This window comes from Gallinula chloropus, assembly GCF_964237585.1.
Source record: "Gallinula chloropus genome assembly, chromosome: 3".
In the NCBI taxonomy this organism is placed as follows: domain Eukaryota; kingdom Metazoa; phylum Chordata; class Aves; order Gruiformes; family Rallidae; genus Gallinula; species Gallinula chloropus.
In genome coordinates, this window is record NC_140087.1 from 20,243,276 (window position 1) to 20,256,304 (window position 13,029).

Consider the following 13,029-nt stretch of genomic DNA (forward strand, 5'->3'; position numbering starts at 1 on the left):
GCAGGGTGGGAATGTGCACTAGGGCAAACCCACTGTTAATCTCAAGCAACCTTTACACTTGAGTCTTCTTTATTATTATTTTTGTTTCCCTGCTGCCCTGCTTTCTGCTGGCCATGCCTTAGCGTTGTCATTCATAGAGGATTTAGGGAAGCTGACATAGCAAATGGGTGTGTTTCAAGCATCACTTGCTGTCAAGGTGATGGCAAAGGCAAGCTAGGAGAAGCTTCACAAATAAAAGCAGCTAAAAGCTTGTGGCCAGAAACGGGCTCAGGGACAGCCAGGGGAAGGTGCTTTATTTTCCGGATACAGAAACTGAAGGACTGCTTTCTTGGGCTGCACACAACCCAGAAATCCAGCCCTCCAGAGCTAGGCTGTCCTAGTGAACTGAAAAGGAGCTCTTTTGGGCTTTGCTTGTCTTTCAATTCCTCTGCGTGAACTAATGAGTCAATGAAGGGAGGAAGATTTTCATGACCCTGAGGTGAAACCTTGCAGATCTTGAAGAGCAAGCTGAAGAAAAGCACAGTTGTTTTGCACTTGAAATAAATTGCCTGGTTTTACCTAGTTTCAGTTTTGAGGCTGAACATATTAGCTTCAAGGAGGCTACATTAGCATGGTAAGTCTCCATCAGAGCTCGAGGACTGCATTAGCACAGGCAGACGGGCAGCAGCATATTCTTCAGTCTATTTTTTATCTCTCTCAAATTCTGTGTCCCTTCAGATTCCTTGAGTGCTCCTTCCATCTTTTATTCATTGGCTGCTGAAGCCTGGGGAGATGGAGGCCACGAAGCCTTCCAGGTTGCTTTCAAATCAAACTAACCCTTTCTTGTAGGTGCCTTGGGTCTTCCGCTACCTTCAAGGTCTATGGATCAGGATGGCTTCTGATACAGACACCACCAGCATGCACAACGAGTTGTAGGTCCTGAGATGTTCTCCCAGAGACACAGGGCTGTATCCACCTTGGCAGCACACACGGCCCAGAGCCGACATGAGGAAAACCTTGAGCTGCGGAGCCAGAGGTGCCCGTTAACAGCTGCAGTCAGAGTGCGGCACGATTGGGGTCGGCATAAAACAGAGGGATAAAGTGTTTCCTTTCCTAAGCTGCATTAGGAATTTGGCATTGTAGCGGAGGAGAGGGGAATGTAGCAACGTGTTATCAGCTTCTTATCTCTCTGCTGAGGGTGGCTTGTGCTCAGTCCCGTAGTTTATTTCTTCTCCTGGGAACGTCATCACTTCTTCATGATGGATGATAGTTCTAGGAGCATGCTCTGAAAGACAACAAGGGAGAGAAAGCATGAAGCTGAATTGGCTTAAAGGAGAAAAAGAAATGTTATCATAGCAATTAGCCCAGGTTCCAACACATACAGAGTCGGGAAGGAGGGAATCTGTCTTTCAGCTGACAACGTACTTACCTCATAGGGCTTTGTTCGCTGCTAAGGGGCGGGTGGGGAGGGAGGGAACACTTGCCTTTAAACCAAAATAAACATGTTAAGCCCCGAAGAAACTTGCTTGAGATCAGTGTATCCACCTCAGAGCCCTTGCTTAACATGTTAAGGGGGTTTGTGTATTTTTGGTATATTTGAGATGGACTCAATTAAGTGTGTTCCACTTCCCAAAATCCAGCTTACCCATTTGTTACTACACAAGTCCTCAGAGGGGTTCATTAGTTGTCAACTGCTGCTGACCCCCAAAGTTTACCTGTGTTTGTGCAACTGATGAGCTGCTGGTATTCATGCAACCTTTCAGTGACCAAGTAGCTCTTGCTGGATAATTGGTTCACCACGAGCTTCTCCTGAGTGCCCCAGGACAGAATAAAATACAACTACCATGGAATTTCTGTTTTTTTTTTAACTAGGTGTTTGCATGGAAAATCTGTACAAAACCAGAAGTAGCTACTAGCAGGTGGAAATGCAAATACCTCTGAGTATATTCTCAAAGACCCTGGAGGAACACAGGGTCTCACCAGTCCCTTGCCCCACCTGTAGACTCTCCTGGTGAAGCTCAGACGTCTAAATAACTCCTCTGCTGTTATTAGGTTTGTAGTTTCAGTGTACAGTCACCCTTATCAAACTGTTCCCAGCCCCAGGAACAAGAGTGAGTGAGCAGCTAATTAAATGAGTGGCTATTTATTCCTCAAGTGCTGTTGAAAGGGTGAGTAAACATGCCTTGTTCTGGAGAAGACTGCAAGCATTCAGGCTGAATAGCAGCTCTCCCTTTCACATCCTGCTCGCAGCCCAGCACGTTCCCACTGGGTAAAAGGCTCAAAGCTGAATGGAGAATTGAGAAGTAGAAGAACTGAGCAGTATGGAGGAGTAAAAAAAGCAGTGCAGTGAGGGTAACAGGGGCAGGTGAATTGTAAAAGTTCCTCAGCTTCAGCAGAGACAGGATTTCAGCCCCAGAGACTTCCTTGTCTGCAAGTGAATAGAATCAGCAGCCCCATCTCCATACGATTCTGTGAGCTGAGAGCATCAGCTTTAGCAGCTGCTTGGCTATCAGCTTCGTCCCTCTCATCCACCACGAGGAGGGGGCCTTGCTTTTAGACACACTGGCTGGTTTGTAGCCAAAAATATAAAGAAATGGCAGAAATGGCTAATGACTAAGGAATGGACATGAGGGTGAGGAAAACTCAGCGCTTCCTGAAGAGCAGAAATCAGGAGTTGAGTGCCAAAAATGCCTGATTCTGACCAGAAATCTTGATCTAGAAATTTTGGGTTCTCAGGAGAGTGGTTCAGCTACAATATTGCTATAGGATATTATAAAGGGTCTCATCACTTCCAATACTGTTCTGTGATGCCAGGAACTGACCTTGGCTCAATGATAATGTCAAGTCTCCCCATCTTTTTGGTACGTCCTTGGTACTCCTCTAGCAACAGGAGTAGCACTGTTGTCTCAATGCAGGTTTAGGCTTGGGGTGCAAGTGTGATAACCTACTTCCAAGTCATCTGAAGGATGGTGCCTTTGGGAGAAGAACTGCCAGTCTAGTGTAAATAGTCCCAATTCCTGTTCACCAAATCAGAGCTCATAGGTTTTAGAGCACACCTGAGGATTCTTTAGGAAACCACAGTATATAGGCCAGAAATACATGCTCAGGTAGGACGTGACTGGAGCCCTCTGCTTTAGAGGGCTCACACTTAGCCAGCAATGAGATGCCACCTGGCCTCCAGCTTTTGTAGAATTCCTTGCAGTGAGTGATTGAACTGTGATGACGCTGCAACACTCTGAAGGTGCAACACCAGGCTGTGGCCACGCTCAGCTGGACATTCTGATGTTCTGCATGCATTGCTTTGGTTTGTAGAAAATGGTCACAGAGGAGGACAGGTTGATTCTGGCAGAGAGTGAGTTTGGAAGTAAATCTAATCATTCAGACGGCATGCTCCTCACATCTCTCATTTTCATCCCCCACACAGAGAGAAAAAGACTTATGCAATGGTCCTGGTGGCTTCTCACAGCCTTGCACGCATGAGGAGTGCCATGCTCTGAGACATGACTATCACAGGCTGTAATTCCTGGCGCTGTCTTTTTTCAAGAGACCATCTGTACCAGGTATATACCAACCTTTGACTGCATCAGACGTGTCATTTTATCAGACTTAAAAATGCATCACACACCAGCCAAGGGCCTGGCTGGTTCAAACTACATAGGGGTTTTTTTGTTTGTTTGTTTATTTTTTGTCATGACTGAGTGGTTTGGGCGCCAAACTAAAGAAACTAAACAGTTGGAGTGTAAACAATTTTTTCAAGGTTTTATGCCACAGTTGGATGTGGAACGAAGAAATGGGTCTTCACCTCCACCAGTTCCAGGTGAGGATATTTTAAATAGCTTTGTTAGTCTCCACTGTGGCCAAAGAAATGTTTGATCTGTCTGAATCCTACCAGTAAGAAGAGGATTTCTTCTTTTATATACCTAGGTTGTCTGGTTTGAGCTGAAGCCTGGAAAGTTGAGGACTCCTTATGCCATTTTGTACGTAATATCCTCTTTAGCTCTTTCATGAGGGTTTTCAGTGATGGATCAAATGCTTACTCACTTCAGGATCCAGAGCAATGCTTCCTCCAAAGGGGAAGCCCTAAGAAGAATCTCCTGTTCTATTTGAGGTGGACAACTTTTTACCTTCTTGTAAAGAATCACTTGACCATGCCCTGACCAACCACTATCCACCTCCTACCTGGTCTTCATGTTTTGATCAAGAGGCCACACAATGCATTACGAGAGGCAACTTCTACGACATTTTGTTGTCCCTAATAATATTAATTATTTATCTGTTAGGAACTCAGGTTTGGTGTAGAAATTACATAGGCAATATCTCTTAAAAAATACCTCACCACTGGCTAAAAGTTAAGCATCCCTAATTATCCATTAGGTGCGTTCAGCATTGTGGCTCAGAGGATGGGGTTGGCTTGTCTGCAGCATCTTGCAGCATCAGATGGATGGGTTTTGTGTCGCTGTGAGATTTTTCTTTCCACTAAGAAAGCTATGGTGTTTGTGGGCAGCTGTCCTTCTGCCTCAGCACAGAGGGCATGTGTTGGACTGGAGCCTGGCAGAAAGGCTGCTGAGGTATAGAAAGTGGTATTTTCAGGGTTGAGTTAATACTCCTCTCTCGTTGAGCCACTGCGAAGAAGGCTTCAGACAAATTCTGGTCGAATGGGATGGATGAAGGGAGAAAGAAAACATCTGAGCTACTATGGAGGTAAAGATTACAGTTTGGGAAAGTTATCCAAGAAAATCGAGGAACAGTGTCAATTCCACTACAGCTTTGCTCCATTTGGCAATCCAATTTAGATGAGTAAAATCCAGGTCAAAATAGACTGTGTTTTGGCTTCTGGGAAATGTTTGTGCATGCATCTTCATTATTATGCTAAAAAGTGTCTGTCCTTTCTCTGCATCACTGTTGCAAGTCACTTGGAGTCAGGCATGGCAATAGATCATTTTTTTGTCTGCTCCAGCTGGAAAACTTTGAACACAATTCCTTTTAAGTGCTTTGTTTTTTTAAGATAGGTTCACTAATTTTTGAATGTTCCCATCATGCTGATCAATCTAATCATACGTATCTTTATTTTATCTAAACGTTGATACCTGATGATTGTCTGCTGGAGATCAAATTAAAACAAATCAAACCAACACTGAGTGCCTCTGACAACCAAAAATGGAATAGTTAATGCAGGAACTGGGAAATTCAGACCAGAGGGATATAACAGGCTTTAGTGGCCAGATTTGACATTTTTATGATGCACCCGAATATTTATGTATTGAAACCAGTGTCCATAAAATGCCTTAGCAACACCAGCAGTAAAGTGCATTTGCCAAATTATTGACTTAGCTGCTTATAGAAGCATTTTTACTTTAAAATATCACGTGCTCTAAGCAGGAAGCAACAGGTAGCACACCTACACGAGCCACATTTTGAAATGCCAGTCCTGACCCCATACATAATGATCCCACAATCATTATGGGACAAATAAGGCAGCGTGCCCAAAGCCTGCTACTTTCAAGAGTAATGACCTCACAAGCTGGCTACATTTCTCAGCAAGATCTGTCCTGAAAGGCAGCACCATTGTCGTTAAGCACCGACAGCTGCCAGGCAGCCCCTGTGAGTTCTCAGCTGGGCACAGCTGCAGCCCTGTCTTGCTTTACACCTTTTTGCTCCTTGCCTTTTTAAAGACCCTTCTCGCCCAAGTATCAAAAACCAGCAGAAGATTGACAGATTGGGCTCTAGCCCCTCTGCCTACACTAGACACGGAGAAGTGGAAAGTGATTCCGTTGCACTGATGTGACAACTTAATGTGCTGAATATTTTTATATTGTAGGAACCTGTTACTCCACAAAAACTGAACCTCATGGGGTTTTTTGGCAAGCAACTCATACAAGTGCCTTCTGCCCTTTACAACAGAAGATTTGAAGGGGGGTTTGTGTTTGTTGGTTTTGTAGTTAGGAAAAGCATTTATTTTTAAGAAGAGCAAGAAAGGAATTGAACGGAATGGGTAACTTTGAGCCGTGTGAAGTAATCTTCTGGCTTTTACATGCCCTACAAGAAGGTACCGCTCCTGCAAGCATTTGTAAAGGAGCTTTATTTTTTGCTGTCAGAGGACAAATCCTGTGATCTGGGGCAATCACAATGCAGATTACTTTAAAAAGCCTGATTGGTTCTTGAATGCAAGCACTACATCTTGTCAACACGACCATAAGCAAGCTTTGATTCTGTGATAGTGGAGGCCCCATCCCTGGAGATACTCAAGGTCAGGCTTGATGGGGCTCTGAGCAACCTGATCTAGTGAAGATGTCCCTGCTCACTGCAGGGGGGTTGGACTAGATGACCTCTAAAGGTCCCTTCCAACATAAGACATTCTGTAATTCTATGATTGGAGAGTGTGGCCAAAGAATAGGAACGCTGCTGAAAATGCAATGCGGTAGTCTTCAGCCCTGGCATACCAATTATTTGGTGGTTTATATGTAGATTTTTTTTTAAATTACTCATTGATTAATTCATTCAACTCAGTGGTTGTCCCTGGGAGAAACCCCCATGAAGCCAAAAGCGGCCGAGCCACCGAAGTCAGCGCACTCGGGACTTCTCTTTCAGCACCAAGCAGGCTGGAGCTGAGCAAGCTCCCCCTGGGACAGTCCTCTCGAGTCAAAGGGGGGTTGATGCGGTGGGCATGAAGCAGCTGAGATTCGATGGCTTCGAGATCCTCAGGACTCCCTGGCAGTAACTCCCTGGCTTTTGATGTAGAAAGGGACCAAGCGTGCTTGGCTAACCCGGGAAAGGTGCGAGGCGGTAGGGCTGTGTCGGAAGCCCTGCCCAAACTACCTGCTTCCTGGCTTGCCCCCTCCTCCCCAGGGCCGGGCCCGGGGTCCGCCCGCCGCCCCCCGCCCGCGGGCTACCCCGGGGGCCGCGGGCCGCTACTTGCCATCGACACGCGGCGTCCCATGGCGGCGGCCGGCGGCGGGCTGCTGGGCGGGCTGCCCTCCTCTCGGCGCTGCCCCTCCGAGCCGGAGCGGGTGCCGGAACCGGGGCCGGAGCCGCCGCGGGAGGCGGCGCTCTCGCTGTCGCTGCCCGCCCGGCTCCCGGTGAGGACTCGGGAGAGGAAGCTGGACTTGCGGGTGCCCGGGCAGTGCCCGCTGTCCGGGGAGTCGCCGCGCTCCTCGTCCAGGTCCCGGCAGACGCTCACCCGGCTGTGCTTGCGGGGCACCCGGCGGGCTGCGGCCGCCCCCGCCGCCCCGTGGACGCCGCCCGCCGACGCCCGCGGCGCCTCCTCGCTGCTGGAGGAGGGCGGCGGCTGCTGTCCGTGGTGCTGCGCCGCGCTGTGCCGGCGGCGGGGCGGCGGGGCTCCGCGGAGCTCTCCGCGGTGCTGGCGGCCCGGCGGCCCCGCCGGAGTGGGAGCGGCGGGAGCGGCGGGAGCGTGGGGCGGCGGCGGCGGCCCGGCGGCGGCGGCGGGACGCGGCGGGGAGGCGTCTCCGGCCGGGCAGGCCGGCGGCACCACGGAGCTCTTCTTGGAGTTGTAGAGGCTGGTGTCCTCCTCGGCGGGGCCCGCCGGCCGCCGCGGCCGCCTGTAGAGGCTCTTCTGGATCTTCTTGAGGCCCAGGTGGGCGATTTCAAGGATGTTGAGGAACAGGGAGACGGCAGCGATGCTGTTCATGAAGACCATAAAGATGGTCTTCTCTGTGGGTCGGGACACAAAACAATCCACCGTGTTAGGGCAAGGGGGCCGGGTGCATTTGTAAAGGGGGGACATGTGAAACCCGTATAAAAGATACTGACCTATCATAAAGCCCACCTCGAGCACCGACCGGGTCAGGATATGTAGGACATAGGTGCGCAGCAGGGACCCTCTCAGGGGTGCCTTATTCACTTTCTTCTGTTCCTCCAGCTTACGCAGCTCCCTCTCCACTCTCCTGTGCTCCTCAGGCACGGGGTCCAGATCTTCCAGCTGGGCCCGCAGGTGGGCTTTCCTCTTCTGCCGCTCTTTCTCGAGGGCCCTTAGTCTGTAGAGCGCATGGCCCATGTAAACTAGCGACGGAGAAGAGACAAATATGATCTGCAGCACCCAGTATCTGATCAGAGAGATGGGGAAGGCTTTGTCATAGCAGATATTGCTGCAGCCCGGCTGCTCCGTGTTGCAGATGAACTCAGACTGCTCATCGTCCCAGACATCTTCAGCAGCCACTCCCAGCACCAGCATGCGGAATATGAACAGGATCGTGAGCCAGATTTTGCCGACTATGGTGGAGTGGATGTGCACTTCTTCCAGGATGCTGCCCAACAGGTTCCAGTCCCCCATGGTCAGAAGTTCATACCTGAAATACCAAAAAATAAAAAAAGCTATTTTAAGAAAATACTGGGTTTCTTTTGGAAATGGCCTTCTTGAGTATTTTAGCATTATTTTTTTAAAATAATGGTCTTTCATATTCATTCTTCTGATAGCAGGAGAGCTTTTAGATGTTCATAATTATTTCCTACTTATGAGTCTTTAAATGAAGGCAGACTTTATGACTACCAGCGAAAGATGGAAATGTGAGATTATTTAAATCTGAAGAGATTGGTTTCAGCTTTAAGCCACAATGCTTCTTAACTGCCTACAGTTTTGCACTATTTTCTTCCCACTAGGAAAGAAGACTTTTTTCTCCACTTTCAACTCTACACCCACACCATTCCACTGTCTGTGGCTTTGCCAGTTTTGAGTTGGAAAACGACTAGAATAATGTATAACAGTCATGGCTTCCATAAACCTTCGAGGACTATCCTATAATTATGACAGAAAGATGGTTCATTGTGCACCCCGAGGTAGCAGCATTATTAGTGCCATCCATCCAATATTTTCCCATCTACCAGGGTAACAATCCACAGGTTTCTCCCTTGGGTTCCTAAAACTACAAGTACATAGCTGATTTGCACGTACCTGTGCTAGGAGGAATAGTCTCACTTCTAGGATAATGCTAACAGATTAAGAGCACTTCTGTGATTGCTGTATTTGGCTTTATGCATTTAGAGTCTTAATGAATGACAAATACTTTGCCTTAGTTATACATTTCAACATATGATAAAACCAAAAAAGGGGTTACACAATGGAGTGATGTGGAGGTTTCTCACTGTGTGAGATGATTTGCCCTTCTCTAAGCCCAAGTGGAGATCAGTGATGAGTTTCTCAGGGGTTGGTATTGGGACTGGCACTATTTAAGACCTTCCTTGGTGCCATGAACAGTGGGATTGAGTGTTTCTTCACCAAGTTTGCCAACAAGGCTTTCTGGTGAGGTCAACAAGCTGGAGGGAAGAGATGCCATCCAGAGGAACCTTCACAGGCTGAAAGGGTGGGCCTGTGCAAACCACATGAAGTTCAGCAAGATCAAATGCAAGGTCCTGGACATGGGTTGGGACAATCCCAAGCAGAACTACAGGCGTGGTGGAGAATGGATTGAGAGCAGCGCTGAGGAGAAGGACTTGGGGTGCTGGTTGATGACAAGCTCAACACGAGCCAGCAATGTGCAACTGCAGCTCAGAAGGCCAACTGTATCCTGGTCTGCATCAAGAAATGCGTGAGCAGCAGGTTGAGGGAGGGGATTCTGCCTCTGCTCTCCTGAGACCCCACCTGGAGTACCACGTCCAGCTCTGTGGTCCCCAGTACAGGAAAGACATGGAGCTGCTGGAGTCCAGAAGAGGGCCGTAAAGGTGATCAGAGGGCTGGAGCACCTTTCCTGTGAAGACAGGCTGAGAGACTTGGGCTTGTTCAGCCTGGAGAAGAGAAGGCTCTGGGGAGACTTTATAGCAGCCTTCCAGTACCTGAAGAGCACCTACAGGAAAGATGGAGAGGGACTCTTTATCAGGGAGTGTAGTGGCAGCACAAGGGATGATGGGTTTAAACTGCAAGAAGGTAGATTTAGATTGGATATTAGGAAGAAATTCTCCCCTGTGAGGGTGGTGAGGCCTTGGCACAGGCTGCCCTGAGAAGCTGTGTCTGCCCCCTCCCCAGCAGTGTTCAAGGCCAGGTTGGATGGGGCTTTGGGCAGCCTGGTCTAGAGGAGGGTGTCCCTGCCCATGGCAGGGGGGTTGGAACTAGATGATCTTTGAGATTCCTTCAACCCAAACCATTCTGTGATCTTTTCAACTACCTCTTTTCAAGAAGATCTTCGATTTACCAGCAAATTGTTCTACATTCTGCTCCCAGATGCCTGATTTCCAAATTGCTTGCCTGAAAACTATTCAGGAGCTTCAGGTAATGTAGGAAACTGAAATGCAAACTGCTTGCCTGTTTATCTGTGAATGCACCACACGTTTGCTGGTGTGCCCCTGGAATTTCTTTCTGCTAACGTGGCAACACCATATAGAAAACAACTGGGATCATATCTACCTTAGGGTCTGCACTTACATTTTTTATATTGTTGTACTTTCAAAACTTCCCAAATTCACTAAATCACAGCCTTCAGTAGAGTGCAATTTCTAGTTTGTTTTAATAGAGGCTGGTTGCAGTACCCAAAATCTTTCACAGTTTTAACTGTGAAAAACAGCTGGGTGATACCACCATTATCAATAGAGCTTGGGTATGGTTTATAGTATCATAGAATGGCATGGGTTGGAAGGGACCCAAGGATCATAGAGCTCCACACCCCCTGCCACAGGCAGGGACACCAACCTCCAGGCCTGGATCTATACAAGATTGCCCAGGGCCCCATCCAACCTGGCCTTGAACACCTCCATGGATGGGGCATCCACCCCCTCTCTGGGCAGCCTGTTCCAGCACCTCACCACTCTTTCTGTAAAAACCTTCCCCCTAATATCTAATCTAAACCTTCCTTCCTTTGGTTTTAATCCATTCCCCCTTGTCCTGCCATTGCATACCCTTTTAAAGTTGATTCCCCTCCTGTTTGTGACATGATATAATCACACAGCACGATTCTGCTCAGAGGCTGTATGTATCCACACTGCAAGTAAAGATTTTTCAATTGCAACCAAAACTGCAGCCATTCTCTGCACAGGCATCCTACAGATTTTACTTTAAAATTTCTAGAACTTATTTTCTTTCCTCTGTAAAATTGAATCTGCAGAAGGAACTTCCCTTTTGGCATAGGGAACTTGTTGAGGAAACCTAGCCAGTCAAGCAACTTCTTAGGTGCTGTGGTGCACCTCGAGTGTCTTCTTTCCCCACTCCTCCCCTCCTGTGTGTACCACAGGAATTATTGTAGTCTCTTCTCCTCATCTTTAAAGAATAATGTCAGAGCTTCTGGCTGACTTATCATGGATCTTTTTCAGGGCAGGTATTCATTATTGCAACTTCCTAAGTTGGGTGAGTGTAAAGAAGTTCATACCCTGAACTGTTTACTAGGAAACACTACATCTCAAACAATTTTGAATCTGCTATTTTTTGTGCTTGGAAGTGCTGACACAGAAGAGTTCACCTTCAGTAAAGTGAGGAACAGAGACTTAGAGCAAGCTCCCAAATCCAGAGTGCTCAAGGGGCCAAGGGCGAGTGGGTGACACTTGTAAGCTGCTCTGCACCACTTCCCCTGAAAGGTGACTGAATGATGGCAACACAACCGTTAAGCAAAGGAGCTCTGGGTATATTTGCTGCCTCGTGAACAGCTGGTCCCTCCCTGAAAAAGACTAGGCAACAAAAAACCCCCACCCAGCCAAGGGAGATGCTAAAATGTATATGCAGCAATAAAAGGGAAAGGAGACATGTTTTAATCACAAGGACAGAAAAAAAACCCAAACATTGCCCAAGCACTAGGAACTGTCATCACCCATTTTGGAGCAGAAAGTTACGTATCCACTCGGGGTAAGAGAGGACAAGGGGAGGAGAATAAACATATCGTGTTGGCTCTTTAGACGCGCTCGTTTCTTACGTCGTTTCTACCAGTATTTAAACCACTCTGTCCCCATCTTTCCTTTACAGCAGCCAAAGGGGAGAGTAACGATAGGAGTGCCCTAATCCCCCTCTCTCAGTGAGATTGTTCTGCCCTGATAGGACCACAGTACAAACGCTGACATAGCAGATGCTGTGTATAGAGCAAAGAAGAGAGCCTAGAGCCATGGCAGCCAGTTTCTAAGAAACCAGCCAAAACTACTTTACAACCCAGTTGTAGCAATGGGATTCCAATCTTCCCATCTTTCCCTTCCCTGGTATAATCTGAGCTCCGTGTAACAGAGCATCTCGTTTCACTGTAAGAGTGCAAATGCAATCCTTGTTTCCAGTCTATTAGCACAGCAGAAACTCCAGGATATTAACTAGCAACATACTGTGTTTAGTAGGGACTGTACATACCCGAGATTTCTCATTACACCATCCGACTACTTTTCCATCTGTCCAAAGATTTGTATATGGCTACTTCAAAGAACAACAATTCAGGAATATAATCAGTTAGGAACAGATGGAAATCCACCGTTTCTCTTGGAGAAAGTTTCTTTATTTCTTATTTTAGATTTTTCTTTATTTTAAAGTTCATTTAAAGTTCCACACTGCCCTGGGAAGAATTGTTTTTCTGCTGCTTACCTCAGAGAAAAGCCCTTGGTCAGTCTATCCTAGAGCATTGCAGGAGGAACACGCAGCACTGCTGATCACTGTGGCTCAGAAACCTTCCTTCAATGGCACCAGGACATCTTCTTTTCCCCCCTGAGAGCCAAAGCATAGAGGTGGCACGCTCAGCAGACTTCTCGGTTCTTTGTAGCTGGATGCCAAGATCGCTCAGACTAAACTATCTGTGCAGGGTTTAAAAATCAGCAGACGATAGGACAGTGCCTCTGGCCAAAATTATAATGCAATTATTGTAGTCAGTGGCATCTGACAAAGCCATTCCCTCAAGGCTCGATCTGTACGGCAACAGTTTGCAACGACCCCGTGCCTTGTTTTAGTTGGTTCTTCAAACATTACGCCTCCACTGGGCTCCCAAACTAGCTTTTATTTTGTAAAGTGGCTATTTAGGCAGCCTTTTCAGCACAAGAGATTCTTACATTTTCTTTACATTCCATTAGTTTCGCTTTGAATCGATGCCCCAGGATCGATCGGTCACGTCCGATTTCACACCCTGTTGCCTGGAGAGTTAATTTAGGATG

The 13,029-nt window shown here is 47.5% G+C and overlaps 1 protein-coding gene across 1 annotated transcript; it reads right to left on the reverse strand.

Annotated features, from left to right (window-relative positions):
* Window positions 1-1,160: 1,160 nt before the first annotated feature.
* On the reverse strand, window positions 1,161-8,266 carry GJA10 (gap junction protein alpha 10; the record flags this gene model as incomplete). Its single annotated transcript, XM_084262347.1, has 2 exons — window positions 1,161-1,264; window positions 6,892-8,266. The coding sequence occupies 2 exons, from the start codon at window positions 8,264-8,266 to the stop codon at window positions 1,161-1,163; spliced, it is 1,479 nt and encodes a 492-aa protein (XP_084118473.1).
* Window positions 8,267-13,029: the final 4,763 nt, after the last annotated feature.